Here is a 23,507-nt window from a genome sequence, read left to right on the forward strand (position 1 = left end):
TACTTACATTCGGAGTGTTCAGGTTGATATTTGGAATTCGGTAATATTGTAGTCTATATATTAACTAGAACCGTGTTTGACATGTTCGGATCTCAGCTGTCATACGATATATGCAATGAAACCGACCCGTTCGTCGTATAATATTGATGACAATTATATACCTAACGCAGGATGTAACTATTTTTTAAATCATCATATTATTATAGTAGGTATATTATGTGCACCACGCGGAGGCCGTTTCCTATATGCGAATTGAAACAATAGCGGTCGCATGTCGATTGAACAATTATTATAATATTTATCAATAATAACATATAACATTTCTATAATTGAATATTATTTATCGGCAGTGTAACGCGATTGCAAGCTTTCTAAATACAATACAAAGGAATGCGTGCCACCACAATAATAACATAATAATATTATATGAATAAGATATATAATAATATAATGCATACGAGTAATATTGTATACGCGCGAGTACATAATGTTATCATTATATTATATTAATAATATTTGTACGCATTTCGGTGGACGCGCGTGACTTACGACTGCAGTGTATGGCGCAACAGTGAAGCTCGTGTGTATATATATATAATAATATTGTATTATTATATTATAATATTGCATTATGTACCATCTCCGTTTACATATACAATAACCACGGAAACATACGAGTATATAGCAAAATACCACTACGTGAAATCGAAATCATGATTTCTGGAGTTTAGGTTATTACGCGTGTAAGAATTTAAACGTCCGTTGTCAAATTATTTGAAGACGAGACTACAATCGAGATAATGCCGTATGATTTTGTACTATTAAAATGAACATTACAATTTGGATTTCACTTAGTGGCATTTTGTAGTAGAAAAATTGTCCAGTTGGATAGACTGCAGAGATATATTATTGCAGACGTCATTATGTATTTTGTGGTACACGGACGATTATCTTATAATATATCATCTATTATATTGCAACGATGGTTTCGATGTTTGTGGCAAAGGGAAGTCTATGATAAATTGCAGTCATATTTTATTTTTTCCGCCGACTCCTCTAAAACTACCTTCAACTGGAACCGATATTTACTTTTATATCATAATTGTATACAATTTGTACAAAAAATAAAATATTATTTATCATTTTCAGTTATCAGACGATAAATTCACCATGGAAATTGATTGGGTTATAATAAGAATTTGTTTTATAATGCGTGTGTATAATATATATATATAATATATTATGACAATTGTAATATAATTATATGTACAAATATTATAATTTATATAGTATATAGTAGTAGTTAATGGATATAATAATATAATATTGTAAACAAATATGAATACGAACAAAGTGCAAAAAATCTAAAAAAATTTTTTTGTGTTTTTTTTTTTTTGGTATTGGGTTAACGAAAAACTAAGTACGAACAAAATATAATATATATAACAAACAAACAAAATATAACAAGCGCGTAGTAATGATTTATACTATATACATTACATAATATATCTTATATGTATATTTTATATAATAATAGTGTATGAACAATTTATTAGTATAATATATAATATAAGTTTAAATTACGGGTCATTTACAAAATTAGGTACACATATACAATATTATAATATACGAGCAATCTAAAAATATATTATACAAGTTGTATGTGCATTTAGTGGCCGTCGTCTAAGCCAACGCGTTTGTACAAAAAAAAAAATTAATTTAATTTTTTTAATAAGGATAATAATATATAATAATGTATATAAATTGATCTAGTTCCTTAAATCTACTTTGGTTTTACCGAACATTAATATAATATGGTCATACACAACTTACTGGCATATAATAAATATAATATAACTATAGTAACTACACACATAATAATAATAATAATAATGAAGATTACTATGATTATTGTACTAATAACAATCTCTTAAAAACAACAAAAATTGTAATACTTATATGCCTTTAATATAAAATTAACTCGAAACGATGCATATTATATATTATATCAATCTCCCATGATATTATTATTATTATTATTATTATCATGCAACCCTACACACACTAATATCAATATTAATACCATCAAAAATTGTTCTATAAAATACGTCTATTTAGATTATTAATTTACATTTCATATTTTATTTATGCATAATGCTAATAATATTATAGTCGTATATAAAATATATATAGTGAGAAAGACTAGGACGCACGTGTCAATTAAACTTTTTGTCCGGTAGTTTCGGACAAGCGTTACAGCACTATACCATCATCTCCACCTCATCCCCTTCGTCATTATTATAATAATATACTCTTTAATCTTTATACACACAGCGGCCGAAATATATGCTATTTGAAATTTTTTGATTTTTGTTCCCGACCGATCAGATATGAACACTAAACAGTAAATACTATATTGAGACGTGGAACGTTATATTTCACACACCGATATCGTATAGGTACAGTATACCTGTTCTACTACGGTATGTAAAATAACAATTAGAAATGAGATCTCGATATCATTGTCGACCACTCCGCGGTCGACCAGCGATTGTGTTAGGAGTTGCATCGGAAGACTCGGTGGATTTAACTGTATTTATTTGAGATTGTTTATTTTTCAGAAAAATAAGAAAACCTACGAGGAACGTTATTATTTTTTTTTCTTAAATTATATATAATAATAATTATAAAATCAATGCAGGCTAAACACGTATAACGTGTACCAGGCAGCTTCACACGCGGTTGATGCACAGTTTTTTCCGGTGAAGACTCACAATATAGTAGGTATACTCGCAATATTAACGGACGAGTCGCTCATTCGTCGTATTTGACCGGCTGCTGCTGTTGCTGTTGCTGCAACAGGTGATCTGTGGGTGAACTGCACGCGGCCGACACAGCCGACGACGGTTGTGGTTTCTTCTTGAGTATTCCCATGTTCTGAGCCGTCTCCAAGAATATCTTGTGCTCGCTGAGCGCGGCCAGCGTCTCCCGGTCCTTCTTCTGCTCCTCGTAGTCGCGCTTCATCTTGGCCCGGCGGTTCTGGAACCACGTGATGACCTGCGCATTTGTCAGGCCGAGGCTGGACGCGATCTCGTCCCTGTCGGCCGGCGACAAGTACTTTTGGTACAGGAACCGTTTTTCCAACTCGAATATCTGGTGATTGGTGAACGCAGTGCGCGACTTGCGCTTCTTTTTGGGCTGCGACCGCGAGTTGAACAGGTTCAGATGACTGGAACTGGTGTCTGCGAAAAGAGGAAAAACACATTTTGTTATTAATAAAACGATTCATATAGAACGCGCAACATAATAATAATATATATATATATATTGAGTTGATGGCCCGAAAGTCACCATAGCATAAAGCACTGGATAATAGTCTGATATCGTTTATATGTAGATCGTCATCGGGGAGACTAAAATTCTGATCGGTCGTATAAAAGAAATAAAGTGTACGCGAGGACCACTGTACTAAATATTATAGATGTTAACAACTCCGATATCCGTGAGAAGATGTGCGAAGAGTGCAGGTTTTGCCCGTCTTTTTGACACGCTCTCGACTGAGTTTTTGTCCGCGATTCGTGGTTGTAGCGCCGATAAACACGAGCTCCGGATTATCGATTATCCGCGACCGCGTCGAAACGAAATTCGAACGTTCGGTGATGATTATATATTAACAGCGTAGTAGCATCGCGTACCTGTAATAGTTGCGGTGCGATATCGGACGGTTGCGCGATTCGCCAATACGACACGGAGCCCCGGCACGGCATTCGTAAATAATATTATATAGGTATGTATAATTAGGTTAAGCACTTTATAGATGGGATTTTACATATATATATATATATATATATATATTATGTGTATACTAACAGAGTATATATAACAATGTACATACAGACATTTATGTATATATTTATTTTGCCATGTATCATCGTTTGCATGTAAACCGGGTGTGCACAATCGATTGACCCGCGGCCGGCCGTGCACGATTCGGTCCGAAACGCGCGATTCCGGGCGCAGACGTTTTCGATATAATCGCGCCGCGGACACGGCTGATATAATACATATAACGAGTGACGGACTGACGACGACGACGACGAACGTATTAAAAACGGTGGCATGAAATAAGTATGAAATATGCATAATGTATAAAATACAAGACAGACGTATAACGACCGACCGACCGTCTTAGTGTGGTCTAATAATAATATTCGCGATGTTGTCGATGGCGAAACGTAAATCAAAGATATGGGACAGCGGCGCGAGAACATGGCGAAAAATATTTGAAAAAAATATAATATATAGGTACGAACATATTATATACGATATACGATCGCTCGCAAAAAAGACTTATCGCCGCGGCGGCCGTAAAAATGTAAGAGAAGTGTTCGTTTTGTCAAACGCGCTTTGCACGAGAAAACCCGTTAAAAATGTCAATTCCGATAAAACAGCACCGCGACTAATCCGCCGTTCGGACGAATAAATCACATTTCGTCCTTGCGCATAATAACACGCACGCCGTTTTAATGTTTTACTGCAGGCGGTCGCTATTAATTATTATTGTTATTATTATTATTATATTACAACTGTAATATACAAACTATACGACGTTACGTCGTCGTTTTTCGCAAATGTGAGACTCGTAAGGAGTTCTTCAATATACAAACGACGCGTAACAGATGCACTAAACCTACTAAATACGATCCCCAAGATAGACGCTCTAAGTTTGGCGGCAGGAATAGTGTTATATTATGAAGGATGATACACCATAGGATGACGCATACCGTCTTTTTATTCTTGAATAATACAGTAATTCAAAATCTTATTTTTAAATTTTCAAACATACTAGAAAATAGTAAAATTGAAGAATTTTTTAAAAATAGAAACATCAATATAATGTGTTTTGTGGATGACATAATGTTTTTAAATATATTATAATAATGTATTAGACCTAAATTTTAAAAAAAATTTCGCTGAAATTTCCTTGAGTAATCTGAATCCCCTTGGTCGTTTCCACCCACAATAAATACGAGTTTGCAGGTCAGACCTCTTATAACCAAGGTTTTGACTTTTTGTACTAAGTTTTTTAAACGTGCGCGTGCCGTTTATAAAAATATGCAATAACAAAATTAATAAACGGTAAAAAGTAGGTATCTTTATAGGCAAATAATAAAAAAAAGCGACCAGGCGCATGGTTGTGTTTTATTGCCCGAGAAGAAGCGATCTACCGACCAACCGAATTCCACAGCTAATTTGTAATCTGTGAATTTATACGAACGGTGTATAGTAGGAATTCATAATTTAACTAACGAGCAAACGACAAGCGAAACGTCTCTCTCTCTCTCTCTCTGATTTAATAGCCAAAGATTTTCGAATATAATATGTGAAGGCCGACGGCGCGGTGCGTAGTTTATGTTCGAGAAAAAAAAAATGCACTTTCACATGTATACACCGTATAAGTATAATATTTGTAGGTAGTATAAATTATTGTAAAATGTGCATTTGATAAGCAAGAAAAAAATACTTTTCCCCCCACACACACACACACCACTCACACACCATTAATTGGACGTCTTTCACGTCTCTCGGCGGCGGCATTAGTAGTGGGTGGCAAAAGATTTGTATTTTATTTTTCCTTATATTCCTTTGTGTCTGCGTTTTTACACGATTATTACTACTAAACAACACTATACACAACAACTACCCCGCGTAATGCCGACCAATGCCACGGTCCGGTAATCACTCTATAGAGGCGGCGGTCACTTCACACTTATTTTGATCCGTGGTATTTTTCGGTCCTCCTCGGCGACGTGTATAATGTTAAGCGTAAGTATTGTGTATGCCCTGAGAATATTTCTGTTTTTGGACGTCTTAACGATTTTTTTTTTTTTTTTGGAATTTGACATCGGTCAGAGAACGATTGTATTATTGTCTTACAACATATATTTATAATTATTATAGTATTATACATTATTATACTTATATAAATTTATAATAATATATATATGTATATAATAACGCGGAAAACAGCTATCTATCTCATACACGACGGTGATGGCAATTAATATGCGCTTACCGTCTTGGAAAATGGCAAACAACAGAGGCCCTTTCAAATAGCCGGGTGACTAATGACGGCTTCTCGCTCAACCGCGTAGGCAGCAGAAATGGTGCGGTTGAAAATTCCTGATTATTATCGTCGTTGTCGCCGGGCTCGATGATTTTTCTTCGTTTAACAGAGAGGTTCTTTATTAATATTGTTATTATTATAAGTAGTAGAATAAGTTTATTTTATTTTTTTGTTTTAGAATATACCGAAAATCTGGCGAGTAAACGGTATGATAATTTTTATTGTTCCAACAACAAACTGCAACCGGGAATATGACGTGTGTGTGCAATTTTTTTTTCACGATTTCAATCAATATAAAACGAGTGTTTTTGTAATCGACGTACTCGTATTTTTGACTGATTGAAAAAAATGTTTAAGTGTAATACATATGGATATAAAAGTACGTTCCTACGTTTTTTTGTAATAAATGCGATGAGATAAATTACAAAAATTAAAAAAAAACTATACGTAATTACAAAGAACTAATCTGTAGACACGCCACGTACACTGCAAGTATATGTGCTTTATTAATATATTATTGTAAAGGTATTGATACATATTTGATTATTGTTTATGACGTTCACTGCACACGACCATTTATAGTGGACGATTATCGCGAGACGCGTTCATAACTTTTAATATGCCTCTATATATTATAATATTATGATGACTGTTCTACCATACAGATGCAGACGATATTAAATTAAATTATTTACTATATATTAAACATTGTATAAGCACGATAATAACCACTTCTATTCCGTTATATAACTTGTAAAGTTAACATATAACATAACAGATACCTATTGTACACCTATACTATTGAATAATTATTAGAAAATCGATATCGATGTACATTATATATAATATAATAATAATTAATTATTAGAAAATCGATCAAAAATTATAAACAATTGTTCATCAATACCTAAATATTATAAAAGTTCTATACGACTATAATATGACGTAAAGATTAAAATATTACTGTATCTCGAAGAAAAAACATACTTAGTAATAAGTTGTATTTCATTTTTCCTCAGTGTTGGGTTGGATCATTATTTTATATTCATTGATGTGATTATCTACATGACTTAAAAATAATTAATTTCTATTAATTATTAAAACATGCATTTAATATAATAGCAGAACGGACATTTTGCGTGTAATACCAATACAAAAAATATCATCATAATTCATAATGTTTATATTGTCGTAAGTGTATTTCGCTTCTAATCTGTATGCCAACAGTCAATTACTGATGTATAACAATTAGCAATATAATATTATATAATATTATCAAGTGTATAATATTGTTATTATTATGTTATATACGTGCGGGGTCGGTGGTGGCGGCGGCGACGGCCGAACCGAGCCGAGTCCAGCCGAGCAACGCGTTACGGCGCTACGGTAAGTTACGCGGCGTGCCTCGGCGGTGGGTAATAGCCGCGGGGCGCGCCGTCTCATGTCGGCGGCCACATCAAAGGTCCCGCGCATGGCAGGTGTGACTAAACAGCAGAGGCGGCTCCTCTGATCGTATCGCTTCTTATTACCACCGCCGCCGACACCGGGGCCCGACATTCCGGTGCGCGGGTTCTCAAAATTGTGTTTGTGTGTGTGTACGCGCGCGCGCCCGTCAGGTACACGACGAAAAAAGCAATATTAGAGATAGAGGCGAGCACCGCCGCAACAGTCGTATTATAATACTATTATAATACTAGTGTCTCGCGTCAAGTCCGTTGTATATTAAAATGTATATAGTTAGAGTTTGTGTTCAGGCCAATCGACGCGATATATTTCTTTTACTACACCGGATCCGTATAATATCTACACCTACTACACCGGATAAAACCGACGAGTCTAAAAAAGAAAAAAAAATAGTTGCGGGGAGAGGCAAATTTCCATATTATTATAAGTATTTTGTATACGCCGATAATCACCGAATTCGGAGACAAGAACACGTGGTATCTTTGTAATAATACTTATGATTCTTCGACTGTTGCACGCATTATAATATGGTTATGTTTTAATTTTAAGAACATACTAACGTATTATATATTGCGAGTTGCGACTGCTATAATTACTAGTACATTTTACGAGATTATAAATATATATATAGAATGTTTTAAATATTTAAACATTTAATGATTGGCTAATTTATTTTAATGTTATACATATAAATACTAGTTATTATACAAAATAATGAGTTATAACTTATAAGTATTATAAATACTCTTAAAATAAAATAAATACATTTGACTACTTAAAATCCAGTTATGGTTTATTTTTGGTTTTTTTTATAACATATTTTTAATCACTGCTAAAATGGAATAATAATAATCAAATATTGTTAATCAACAAATTAATAAGAAAGATAGATTGTTGAAGTGCTAACACATATTAGTAGTTCTTCTTCACGTAAAAAATCCCTAGAATCATACATCTCGTATGTGTATTGTACTAATGTTCACGGATTACCTATACAATTTTCTAAATGAAAATTAAAAAAAAAAAAATTTTAATGAGTCAAATAGTAGAACAAATATTGTTTTGTGAACAAACGTAATTTGTTTTTCTTCTGATCGTATTGCAATATTTATTGAAAGTTTCATAAATAATTTGTATATATAGGTATTTGGACTTTGGACAAATACAATTTAAACATTCAAATCTTCAACGTTCGTTACTTATTTGAATAAAAACGAAATCCCAATTAAATGAACTGTACATTTTCCTTACTATATATATAATCCGGACCTTGCTGTTTAGTTTTGAGCAAAAAATTCTCCAAAGGTTTCCTTCTTATATCTTTCCCGCCCACCTGGTGAGGTTATATGATCTCGTTCAGTTTTTATTATATACTCTAACGGCCTATGTCTGCTGGTGAATATACACGCGCAATGCGCACATACATATATACACACATAATATTAATACATATTACATATATTACGCATACGATATTAAAATTGTTATAGAAGTGAACGGCTGTGCTAGTGTGCGTGTACGTAAAATTGAACTTTTTTACGATCGTCCCGTAGGATTTGCCCATATTATGTATTATTACTATTATGACGTTATTAACGAGGCCGGAAATTGTGCGGGACTCATGCACAGAGTAACCGTGACGACAAAAACGATAAAAAACAAAAACAAAAAAAAATCCGATCGGCTTCACGACCCGCATGCGAAAAGCCCGTGCCGCGCCGTAGACGTGTCCCTGTGTAAATATTTAGGTATATACGCCAGAGACAAAACACTTACTTATATTTTCGGTTTTACATTATTTGTCAATACGTGTTATCATAATAATATTATATTATATTATATTATATTATTATGTATAAAATATCATGCGTGTACACAGATCGAAGGCATATTATCCACGGTACCTAATGCCTATAAATATATATATATATAGCTAGAGTATACATATACATATACTGAATATATATATATGATATACACTACACTAGCAATGTCAACCCGATCGAGTTGATATTATACACGTATATCAATATTATCGCGTCGAATAATAATAATACAATATTTTACCTTATTATTATAAATTTTTTTTTTTTTTTTTGGTTTGAAAACGTGATCTATAATGGACCTTCAGCCGGCGCGTGGCGTGACAGACAGGCAGCAAATGCGCTCGACCTGCAGCAATAGCCGTAGAATAATATACGTTTATTAATATAATATATACGCAACACCGTAAAATTTTAGTTTACCGGTGCGAAATAGCATACTCTTGTCGTCATAGGTACGTCGTACGGACTACAGATATACTGTACAACACAAGACAACAAAAGCGACCAAAATCGGCTAACCATATCACGACGTGGCGAGGAGGTCCGTTATATAATATTATAATTATTGTTGTCATTATGTATTAAAGGCACCCGTAGACTAAACGTCGATATACAGTCGGTTATTATTGGGCGACGTGTGTACAGCGCGTTATTATCATATAATAATATATACATATTTGGTTTTTTCATTAATTTTCGCTTACAAACGGAGGGAACTAGCAATTTCTTTGTGATTTCGCAATAATGAAATCCGTGACAAACCATGCATACTATACATAGTATAATACATATCGTATATTATATTATAATAATAACATAATATTATAATTATTATAAATTTTGGGTATGTGACGAATGACGATGTGTACAATATAACTATAATAAAATAATATTATTATAATATTATGTAACGTGTGTCGCCGTCGTACGGTTTAAAAATTAAAAGTTTACGTACCTACGCAAGCGATATGTATTGTTTTGGTATGCACGCGCGCATGTGTGTGTATACTACCCGTGTAGGTAAGCAATGTCTGTGGGACGAGCGGCTTTACAACAAAGGATCCCCGCTGAACCAATTAATGACTCAGCCGTATTAATTAGCTTCAGTCTTATAGTTGTCCAAAGAGAACTGTGCGCGATGTGTATACGAAAAAAAATAATAATAAAAATAATACGGGCTCGTTGGCTCTAATGGTTTTGACTCTGATCGATCTCGTTTCGTCCTTTTGTTCAGAACGTCTCTGGTGTGCGTTCCGATGATCGTAAACGAGGCAACTACTAATCGAAAATTTTCATCATTATACCCATTACACACACACACACACACACAAAGTATATACCCGCGGTATGGTATACACATATTATATACTACTTATACTTCTTCTACTCTCTCTCATTCTCAACGTCCCACTACGACTACACCACGAGTACGTATTATATTATAAAATATTATAATACAGGTACAATTTACTTATATTATTATCATGTAACCGTCCGTCCATTTGTTGTCGTGACCGCCTTTCCGAGGTGGTGCTGCAATTAAATCGATGCAGTTTTATAGTGCACGGTGGAGTGGAGAGGGACAGAGACGCGTGAGAATAATCAGCCGGAGATATTAGTGACGGCTGCAGCGGGGGAGTAGTATATCGCAACGAGAAACAATAATCGTTATGTATCACTGTTGCACACTATGCGGCGGCAGACCAGAGAACCGATGAACATTAAATTATTATTATTGTTCGCGTTATAGGAGAAGAGAGATAATAATATGTCATTTCTATTATACATGCGAGTGTAAGCGAGTAGACGGAGACCCCCGGATCGGAGGTGTTATTTGTGAGGAGGGGGTGGAAACACTCAAATTGGTGGAGGGGTGACGAGTATCGTATTTTTAATAAGATATTGAATTAAACGTGACAAGGCGATATTAGCCGGCAGCAGTCAAGAGCGTAGTACAAAGCGCACCGCTAACTAGCACCTCCGGTTTCATAATCATCGTCGGATTAGACTGTGACGAGGTTACCGATAATAAATGAAATGCGCGGATTTTTTTTTTAAACATCGTCTTTTTCTCTTGTTTTATTTCTTCCAACTCCGCCCACACATCGTTAAAAATTCTACCACACATTATGCGAGGAATAACGAAACCGTGAAGCCACTCGTCATCAATAGAATATAGATTTTGCATACGCCGTCGTGTCATCTATATATAGACTATTAGAGACCAAAATTGTGGATGTACAATGTTATTATCATCTGTAAATGAACAGAAATTCTAACCACTCATGGATTTTGTTTTTTTAGTTTTGGTTTACTTATTGGTGATGTATAACTCGTTTTCAAACGAAAAGACAAAGGAAATACAGCGCGATAAAACGTGCGGCAAAATCTTTTGTACTGAAAATCGAACTAACTGACCGGGTTTTTCGAATTCAAATTACGTGCCATAATAATATATGTGGCGACTGTGACGACATATCCAAATATTACTTAACATGATTTGTGGGTATATTTTTGTATGATTCTAGTGTAGAATATAATTGTGTACACGTAATACAAAAAACTATGATTCTTATTTTAAGATTTATCTTTAGTTCTCGGTTCTAAGATTGTTTATCGAATCACTTGCATCCAAAACTCTATAAGATTGTCTCAACTTACGTACAAAATCACATCGATGACTTCCGTAAAGCACTAAATAAATGTAATACCTATTTCTCTCTCTATATATATATATATATATATATATTATATGTAAACTGTAAAGTAATATATAATATATTAATTACGATTCACGACCTTGCCATATACGCAAACGCGTACTTAAACTAATTAGTCGTTCGTTCCACTGCCGCGGCCCCGGTCCTCCTATCTGCCAAACCATCCATACATATATATATAGTAATATACAAACGCACACAACACTACTATAGGCTAGATGTATTATAATGCTATGAATAAGGAAAAAACAATGGCAACACCTATATCGCGTGGCACGCAATCCGCTATAATATACTACTTTGCCTACTGCAGTCAAGCCGCTGTCGGAACGTAATCCGAATCTTGTTACCGAGACCACGGCGCATTCAGATCATTATTACAACAGGCACCTATACATTATTATTATAACGCACGATATACATATTATACGTATATAGAGTCCGCCGGAGTCTTGCAGCAATAATAATAATAATAATAATTATACACTGTATATGCATGGCGTCTCTCAATCTGAGTATCGCGGGTTTGATCCCGAGACAGTATAACTTATTTTCGAATCGTCTGTTTCTTTTATGTGCCGTTAAAAATGTTAACGCTCAAATATCTGCGAAAATGATGGCATTGGTGGCAAACGGCTTTGTATACGGAACGTAAACACTATACGAGACACCTTGTATGTTTGTATGTATGAATAATACGTATACGTATATTTATGTATGTATATATGTTATATATATATATATATTCACTACTTACAATCACTATCGACGACGTCAAAGAAAGAGATATTGTTATTTTTCCCGAATGGAATAAACAATACGTGACAGTAAATCATCGGATTGCGAATTCTGCGATTCGTCGTGCAAATTTACGGGTACTTATGTATATTATTATGTTGTATAAATAAGCTGAGCAGAGTATATTTTTCAAAACCTAATGCCGACGCGATGCCGCGGGAGACAAGATGATAATACGCCGCCGCGGACGTAGTCGGTGTGTTGGTATCGAAACATCGTTCTCCAATTATTACTTATAAGTACCTATACTTATAGTGCGCTCGTATTGCAACCGCTGAATGTAGATGATTTTATTCGCGCACGGCGTGAATAATAATCGTGTTTCGCGATTCCTGTGTGAGCTGTATATTATAATAGGATAATATTATTATTATACGCAGGGTGGGACGGGGGCGTGGCTGAACGACGGCATTCGTATGCGCGATGACGTATAATATTATAATAATAATATATTGTGTAAAATCCATCCGTCCGACGCATGTTTACCACCCCCTCACCCCCCGCACCGGTAACTCACACAGCACTGACGCATACGAAGAGAAAAAAAATATAATCATCGAGTTTCACGAGGGAGGGAAAGCAAGAAAAGTAAGATTATCTATACGTGGATATTTAAGCTTACGGACGACGATGCGTAAGGGTTACACGGTGTTGGGGAGGGGGTTAGAGAAAAGTGTTAGCCTAAGACTTTTAGCAGCGGTACAACGATCACCATTCGGGAACGATCGTATTAAGAGAATCTTGCCAAAAAGACGTGTAACGTACATATTAGAACGACCGCTTCTCCTCCTCCGCGTTAATATATATATATATATATACGACTCTGAACGTAACACCGCGGGTGGCCGTTTAATTTACAATATACGTAAAATACACTGCACTGCAGCGAGCGCGGTATAGTGTAAGGAATCTCCTCTCCGCCATACATGCGCTATAAACGGTGAATTAGTTTAGGATTAAATTCGACACGGACAATTAATCGGACGAGAATCGTGTAATAACGCGATAATAATAAAAAAAAAGAATAATAATAATGCAGACGCTCACTACAGCAGCGGCGAGTGTGACGCGCGGCCGACATTTAAAAAAAGCGTCCGACGACGGCGATCCGTTATCGAATCAAACATTGTATTACTCTGATTTACGTCCGCAGCTGAGAAACGGTATCTCACGAGCCTGCGAATTCTGTTATTTAACCCACCTTTATTATATAATATAGTTTTGAATGTTTTGATTTTCCATAATATGGTAAATTGCGGACGGTGATGTAATCGTTCGAAATGTGACGAAAAAAAGGATTTTAAAATCAGGAGATGCTAAAAACGTCACAGTCCAGACCGTGGGCGTTTGAGTGTGTGTGTGTATACGTGTGTGGGGAGTTATATATTATACGCAGTAGAATAACGGAGGGGAAGAAAAGCGGTTTCTTTTCACCGATGTCATTACACATTATCACATAATATACAATATAATAATAATATAATATGTGTCGTTTACGGGACCCATTTAAAGGATTACGACATGTAAAACTAACTGGGGTCTCCGGGTATTTAGGCATCGTCACCCGGGTCTCGCGTTCGTCTCTGCTTTCATGCCGCCGACGGTCAATGATAAATCACCATTAAGCCCGGACGGGCGGGGAGATGAATTTTTTTTCTTTTTCGTCCTAATACCTTTGGTCGGTCGGTCGGCCGGGCGGGTATTTCGTTTCTTCCAGGGACAAAACGTATATACGAGAAAAATATAAGACACTGTATAATATGATTATATATTTATTACGTGTAAAAATGATGTCATATTTCCTCGGTGCCGCCGCTGGTTGTAAATAATAAAATAACCACCGTACTAAATATACCTATACACATCGGTACATGGTATATTTCTCACTATATATGTATGTATGTATAGGTACACACATATATGATGTTGTATATAGTTATAGGTATATATAGAAACGACGGCTTTAATTTTCCCGGTGCCGCGAAAGAGGTGTCGTAGATAGGAGGGAGAGGGCGGACGGGCGAGCTGCTGCGGCGGCGGTGGAGGCCACACACAAACACCCGAACCGTATAATCAAGCAGCTGCCGCGGCGGCTCCTACCTAGCCTTAATACGCTCGGGCCCGAAGCGATATCTATAATAATAATAATAATAGTAATAATAAAATATATTTAACTAAATATCCCCAGAGTGGCAGAGTGTAATTTTATTATTATTATTTTTTTTTTTTATCATTATTATTTCACTTGACTGTTGGACGCGCGCATGGCATTTAATTCCCGAGAAAACGGGTCAACAATTCTCTTTCTGCCGTGAACACGGCGGATAGAATGATAAAACGGATGCGACCCCTTTTTGCACCACTACGTACCACAATGCTACGCGCAACAAAAAGGACGTGGACGTCGACCGCCGACACGTAGTCGCGGCGTGCGCCGATTGTTCGATACTCTTTCGTCCAGCTATATCACCCCACCACTCAATTCCGCCAATAATCTACTTAATAACGACAAACTAACAGTCATTTATATGTCTCGTCTCATTGTATAGAAACGCGTAGAGCTATTATATTATTATATTATTCGAAGGTTCTGAAGTGCGTAAACGATAATAATACAATAAGTGTAACCGCAACAACGACCGAGCAAAATTGATATTATTTTTATTTTTTATTAATGTTATATAATTAATATCACATTAATTACTATTCAGCATTTAAAATAATATATTATATTTAGCAGCTAAAATGGTTTGTAGATGGGGGGAAGGGTTGGAAGTTTACAGAGTCCCCCCTTCTTATTATGTTATAAATACCTAAATAGTAACAAGCGAACTTTTTAGTTTCAATTCCAAAAATCTGAAAAGGGAGGTGGTATTTACAAATATGTATAGGTACAAATACAAATAATACAAATTAAGTAAAAAAAAAAATAATAAAATAAATACATTTTTTATGCATAATAAAAATGTAAATACCTACATAATAATATTATATAAAGTAATAACTAAATAATAGCGATTTTTTTTTGTGAATGTGTTGATTATGTTTTATGTTGAAAAATAGAAATGTTTACATAGATTGTGGTGGTCGGGTTAGGGGCAGAGGTGCCATCGTGTGTGAAATGCCGGACAAATGGTTTAAACGTCAACTTATACAGGGAAAAAAAATAAACAATGACCAATTTGGCTGCAGACATCGACACATTAATAAATAATAATAAACAGTATTATGGACAACGACCTCGTGGACCTAGAATGTATTATTGTCCCGCTCGAAGAATCGTCAATTTAATTGGACACGTACATAATATGTTTATAACATAAAAATTACTGCGCAAAAAAAAAAATGTGTGCTAGGAATTCTCAAGCCTGTTCGAATAATCTTGGCACAAGAAGTGACGTATATTACCGTAATATAATAATATATATGTATGACAGCGTCTCGATGAAATTTCGAGAATTTATCCCGAGTATACAATATATATATATATTTATAAATTAATTGGATTTCCGCGGCTATGGTGATTATTATTATAAATTGTAATGGCGGCAGACGATAAATATTTTGTTTTCATTATTAATATGTCCCTAACAATGAACCCGTCATCACATAATTTCCCTTCTTATCCAGTCACGAGTGCACTCTCTCACTCTGTCTGTCTCTCTCACACATCACACACACGCACACACACAAGCCCACACACGACCGTGTACGACACACACACACTGACACAAACCACACACATACACCGATACACGGTTAGACGGTGTTGGGAGACTTGAGATCGAGCGCGTGCGAGTGTTTAAAAATACATACACACACACACACACATGCAGTGGCGTGGCTCTCAAAACAGTGTACACCACTAATTGTGTATTAACAAAACGTAGATATACGAAGACGTCGAGACGAAGAAAGATTGATCGACGACGGCGGCGGCTAGGAACGCAAGCTAATAATTACCAAACGCCGCGAGACTTGACAAAACTCGAATAAATATATAATGCATCAACCCGGAACGAACCCGGTACTCGCGCGCAATGGGATATTATGTACATTATTATATGATGCGCGTAATCTTTCGGATAAAAGTTTATGACGTTAAAGTTTGTAAAAAGATTCGAACTGTACACGTCAGGCAGGTAAGTAGGTGTAGGTTGGTAGGTATTCTGTGTGCTGGCAGACGACGGCGATGCGGTGATTATTGATCGCAATACCGATTACCGAGAATAATTGCAATTCAAATGTATATTATTTTAATCGAAACGAAATATTATTAAAACGAGATGATAGAAAAAGTAAAATCGCCCGGCGCACACGTTAAGGTGGCGCAGTAATATTATAGTAACACATCGCCGGGCCGCCGTTGAACGTGTCGGGCGCGCTATCACGAACGGGAAAAAAACAACAGGTTCTTTTTATACCGTCGGCGTCGGTGTCCGTAATTACAGGCCGGCCTGTTGATATTAACTCCACCGTTTGCTATAATATTATACCATCTAGGCGGCGGCGGCGGCGGCGTACACAGAGGTACAACACGTATATATATACGACCCCGAGACACTCCTAGATGCTAATGAGACTTAAATATCATGTCAAAATACATCCCTGGCGGTCTATCACTCGTCCACCACCGTCTTTCAGCTCTCTTCATCGGTCCACGTACACACCCCCAAAACACCCTAAAATGGTTACACACGTCGCATGATGATTTTTTGCCTCCGACCGTATGCAACCCGGTCATTTTCAACGCCCTTTGTCGCACACCTTGCGCGCATAAAAAAAAAACAATTTTCCTTTTATTTTACTCATCTAAACTATATAACCGCCTTGCGCCCTCATACCGTGTAATTTATTTATTCACGCGAGAAAATCACGCGGGACATCCTATACATTATATATTATATACATCATGTATACGTCATCATCACAAGAATCTCGGGAACGCAAACGCCTATTTATATTATCTTCGAAATGACGCTATGTGTATTGTGTATAATATAGGTACGCGTAATCCAATCGACGGTTTATCTGCACCGTTATTTATTATTATATTAATATTATTGTAATTTGCAGGTACGTTTCGCGAGCATGCGTTACAGCGGTGCACACGACTCTTCCGTCGTTGAATACGTATTATAATTTAAGTACACGCCCCTCCCCCCCAATCATTTGTATGCGGCGTTTTGACATGATATCATCATTATCATTATACCTATTATTCGTATTATTGCCTATCCAATCATGGAGTCGTGTGTGTCTGAAACGCGACGCTCGCCCGGTAGTGTTGCGGGCACGATCGCTCGCAATAACGATGTTATTGGACATTCCAATCGCCTGAATCGGACGGCTATTAAATTGAATATTGGTTAATCGATAATCATATAATGTGCCTCTACACGATAAATTAACAACATAATAGCGCTAGTAAAACGTTAATTAATTATAAAAATTAATAACGGGAGAGTGGAGAATACCACCGAATAGACAGAAGTAAAAACTTAGCCGCGTGACATTTATCGAAGGCACCTAAATCATTATCCGGACGCGCCAGGAACGAAAATTGTTTTAAGACACTTGCAAGTCATCGCAGTAGCTGTTAATTGATTATTATTTTTTTCTGGCAATATTTCTTGTAGGTATACTTGCCAGTTGCCACTGACACACAAAAGATAAACAATGCTTAAAGAAAATATTGATGAATTTCTGTGTGCAATTGTATACTATAACACAGGTACTAAAATAAAGAACCATGATGCAGTAAATAATGGAATAACAAAACAAAACGTAAAAATGGTCGAATAAAAGAGAGGACGTGCATTGAAAACATCGACAACCCAAGTTGCGGTTACAAAAAAGCATAATATACATTATATATATATATATATATAAATCTAAAAATGCACCACAACAATTAATACAAATTAATAAATAAATATAATCACTGGTATATAAATGTCACTAATATTATATACACATTAATCGTAAAAATTATTGACAAATACATTAGTACAATTGAAATAGTAAATAAATCAATGACTGTGTTAATCATTAAAATAAATATTAGAACGCACTATTAGTATAATATAGGCAATATTGGTAGTTAAAAAAAAAACGGTTAAGTTAAAGAGAGAGATATCGCAATATTACCATTTCAAATTTTTATTGTGATTTGATCTAATAAACAGGTTCCCGCGGCGTGTGTGGAGAAACCAAGTCTGCTAACAATTAACGCCGTGATGTTAATTCGATGGGCTATAAAATTAAAAAAAAAAAAAAAATACTGCCCACAGGAAAGTAATCTTATTTTATTTCACAGCGGGTCAAACACTAAAAACGCGGATCAATTCCATTATGAAAACAAATTTAATGTTTCTAAAACAATATTCGTTTTCAAAAAACACTACTACTCTCGCTCAACACCTATCGGTGTTATTGTAAGTTCATAATATACTTTTGATAAAATACACACAAGAGAGCCCGAAGTAAAATCACGATGTAATGATATTATTAACGACGTTTTCCCGTATACAATCACGCTTAATTATCCGATCGAAATGATCCGGCGATGACGGCCTTCACAGCGCGCACACGCACACGCACACGACTATCACACCATTTGAATTCGCCGATTCATTCGAATGTGGCAATCGTCTCGTTGGCTTCGAGGGATCAATCAAGGCGTTGGCCTCGAACGCCGCCGGTCACTCGATCCAACGAAAATAGAACCGCTGATTATAAAAATTAAGGACGCACAGAAAAGACGGAATCTCGATGCCAAGTAATAATACCACGCATTGTTATATAATATGCATTGTTATTTTTTACGGATTTCTTATCACTGGTGGTATGATCGGCACATATTATATGAGCGCTAAACCAAGTCCCGATATCAACGGCGGGGGGATTAGTACTCACAAAACTGTGAAGTACCGACATCTGAACTGCGTGTTTAATATATATTTAATTCATATACTAGCCCGTCTCTGGAAGATGGATTGTCACTTCACTGTAGCGTAGGTATAAATCCAAACGACTCGGTTAACTCAACCGGTATTGATGTGGAGCGCAGTTAGAGTTTCACACGATTATATTCAATTATAATAGACTCGCGGCCAACTATAATTTGTATACATATAAGTCTATGCATAGGTACCTTTGCCGATGCCACACACCTCGTTATGAACATTAATAGAGCACACACACGAGAGCGCTTGGCCTATAATAGGGGCCCACCGGTCGTTTTTATTATTATTATTGTATTTATTATTATTATTATTATTATTATTATTACATACTTTTTTTTTTATCTTTTTACGGGGAGTAAGAAAAAATAAAAATAAGCCGGCGCGGTCGGCGACAAAGGATTTCTAACGAACCGTCGATAATTGAAATCTATTCACCGCGCGCGGAGTTTGTGAGAGAATGTTCTTGTATATAAACAAACTATCGGGACAAAAAAGAAAAATTAATTATTACGTCCGCGCGCGTCGGTATAATACGCTGCCGCCGCGTAGGAAGTGGTCGGAATATATACTATTTTTTTACTCGGATTTCGTTCCGATATCGGCCGGGGCTTTGTTCTTTGCGGGCGACACGTAGGTTCGAGGATCAATGATCCGTAGGTCGTGTACAGTCGCTAGTATACGTCTTCTTGTATATGTATAAGATGTGACTATAATATATATATAATTTTTTTATCGGCATCGCCCAATTAGATTGGGTGACGAAAATTTTTTTGTAAAAATATACACACAATAAAGCAAAACAACGCACACTATAATAGAGCGCGCGTGCGCCATAATAACGAAAGCAGACGAATGGAATACACCCTTGGGATATTGTATAAGAAATAAAAAAAATGGTGCAGAGTGAAAGAGTAGAAAATATCGTCAACCATTTCCGTACGAAAAGATCCGATATCCGACGCGGGTGTTGAAAACGAACCTAATTTTATAAAGTTCGACCTCGTTCGGTTGTAAGACTTAACATTCAGACACGGATAGTTAATGGACTGTATTATGTAATAACGCGGTATATACAAACACCGCGTATTACAAAAGTCGAAAAAGAGGAGCAATAAGAGTTTTGACTGCGCGTCGTCGTCGGTATAATTATATTCTCACGTCGAATCACGCCGTCCGGACTTTCACAACTGCAGGACTTTGACGGTGAACACGTGTACAGCGCTCAGCTGCAGTGGTGCGCACAACATTTTCCAGACCAGAGAAGAAATCATAAAAGTATGCCACCCACAGTGCTCTTACAGCGCGCGTGTAATTGTATATAAAGAAAAAATATTCTCAACCAGCGTTTTGTTGGCGGGTACATCGTAATAATATAATTAATGTACAATATTATTATTTTTAAATGCATCAATTACGAATCGACCGACTAGATCAATAAATATTATCCTATTAATCACGCGAATTCGCTCTCGATTCTCGTCACAAAAATCAAAAAAAATTATACGCACATATAATAATAATATAATATTTATTATGTGACCCCACTCTCCGAGAAATCACTGTACAGCGCCAAAGTCCGGTCAAGTCCGGTCGAGTTTTTCACCAACGACGACGTGTGCACTATAATAATGATAATAATAATAATATAATAAACCGGCGGCGGCGCGGCGGTGTCGTATAAGATCGTCGGCGTCCGCAGACGAGTTCAAAGAGTCGAAGAGAGGAAAAAAAAAACAACCTTATTGCTCGAGGTGGTTTACGTGCGGCAGTGACAGCGTATTATATTATATTATATTATATACATATTATGTATATACGACTATATATTACAATATATGTATATATAATATACGCACTCATTGACATGGACCCGCGCGCGCCGTTACATTGTGTCGGCCGCCGCCGCAAACACTGTGCGAGTCGGTGTGCGTCGCCGTGTAGCGATATTATAATAAAACTAATAATACACACGGCGGCGGTGGCCGGTCGGTCGGTCGGTCGGTCGGTCGGGCGCGTGTTCTGCGGCTCGCGCTCTCCCAAAAAAAAAAAAAAAAAAAACGAGGACGCGACGGACACTGCGCGATGCGCGCACGCACCGCGGGTGGAAATCGTTTGTTGTCGACACGTACAAAATATGACGTGCGTACACGACGATCGAGGTAAAGAATTACCAACACTAATATTAATAACACTAATATATACTACTAGTGTTACTACTACCGACCGGCGGCGTCATTTGCATCGATCCGCAGGACGTATATAATGATGTATACACCTGATAATTTACATTCGAAAACCGATCGTTATTTGTTATTGGTTTGGACGTATAGTTAAAAATATATATTTATATCGAGATGCAAATGTGCACTGTGAAATTAAAAAATTGAGAATTATACACTATCGACCGAGCGAAACTATTATATTATATAAGCCGCAACTGTATTCTTAAACGTACCTATATATGAGTGTTGACTCGGACAACCCTTTTGCGGAAACGAGTTAGGGTAATTATGTCGATTTTATATAATAGGCAAACTTATATAGTACCTACGTCGTGTATATATAGGTAAGCGAGTATGCGACAACTTTAAACCTGACTTCCAATCATTCGTTTTGAAGCTCTCCACCTTGTTAGAATCCGAAGCGGGAAGAGGTCATTGGAAATATTGTATTCGCGAATTCGGAAAATATCATCATTACCCACTATAATAGTAGCAATTACACATAGTACACACAAATATATTATATTAGAATTTATTATTAGGGGGCATAGGATTTTTATGCATTTGTGTGATTTTTTCCTTAAGTCCAAATTGATTGGTAGTCAGTTATATCCACGATTTGTCTTATTCTCGATTAAATAGAACAATTGGTTTTTGCATATTTTTAAGTGCATAGAAATCTTAGCCCTAATTATTATATATATGTACACGACATATAAAATATATACTTTAGTATTACACTTAAAGGCCGGGACGTACAAAGCGGATGACGACGAAAACTACCGACTCCGGTGTAAAGAAGGGGGTTTGGTTTTATTTCCCAGAGGGATAAAAATCGACGACATTTCCGATGCGGGGATACGCACAACACGGGCAGCAGACAGCAGCAGACGATCGCGTCTTTCGTCGCACGTATAATTTACGGTCGCCAATAAATATACCACCGCCGCCCGGCCAAGGACGTGTTTTATCCCGCCACTCATTAGGGTCGAGCGTCCCCGCGCCGATAGCTCTTCATTTGAGCGCACAGGCACACGGTTGACAGACTTATTGGTTTTGCAACGACGCGCGAGTCCCGTCGACGACAAGCCTCTGACTGTCACTCTTCCCCCACACCACCGATCTACTCGTTTGCTTCCGGTCGCTTGCCGGTTAGATTATTGTTGTAGAAAGGAGAAAAAAAACAACGTTACTATATATACATACAAATACACGAAACTCGGTAATCCGGACATGACATGACATCCCATTCCCGCCATAAATAACCATCAAACGCGTTATTACGATACGAATTCTTCTCGCAATAAAACACTGTCAACCCGATCAATAAAACACGCGCACGGTCACACAGAATTAGCGTAATTTAACACTGGACAGATCTC

At 36.4% G+C, this 23,507-nt stretch overlaps 1 protein-coding gene across 1 annotated transcript in view; it reads right to left on the minus strand.

The window, feature by feature from the left end:
* Positions 1-1,218: 1,218 nt before the first annotated feature.
* The window catches only part of LOC132920717 (homeobox protein Hox-B1-like), a 54,312-nt gene continuing 32,023 nt past the window's right edge, over positions 1,219-23,507 (minus strand). Inside the window, exon 2 of the mRNA XM_060983344.1 lies at positions 1,219-3,242. Coding sequence (XP_060839327.1) covers positions 2,815-3,242 — 428 coding nt within the window. The 3' untranslated portion in view covers positions 1,219-2,814. The remainder of the gene's footprint in view (positions 3,243-23,507) is intronic.

Source organism: Rhopalosiphum padi, chromosome 2 (assembly GCF_020882245.1).
Source record: "Rhopalosiphum padi isolate XX-2018 chromosome 2, ASM2088224v1, whole genome shotgun sequence".
Taxonomy (NCBI): domain Eukaryota; kingdom Metazoa; phylum Arthropoda; class Insecta; order Hemiptera; family Aphididae; genus Rhopalosiphum; species Rhopalosiphum padi.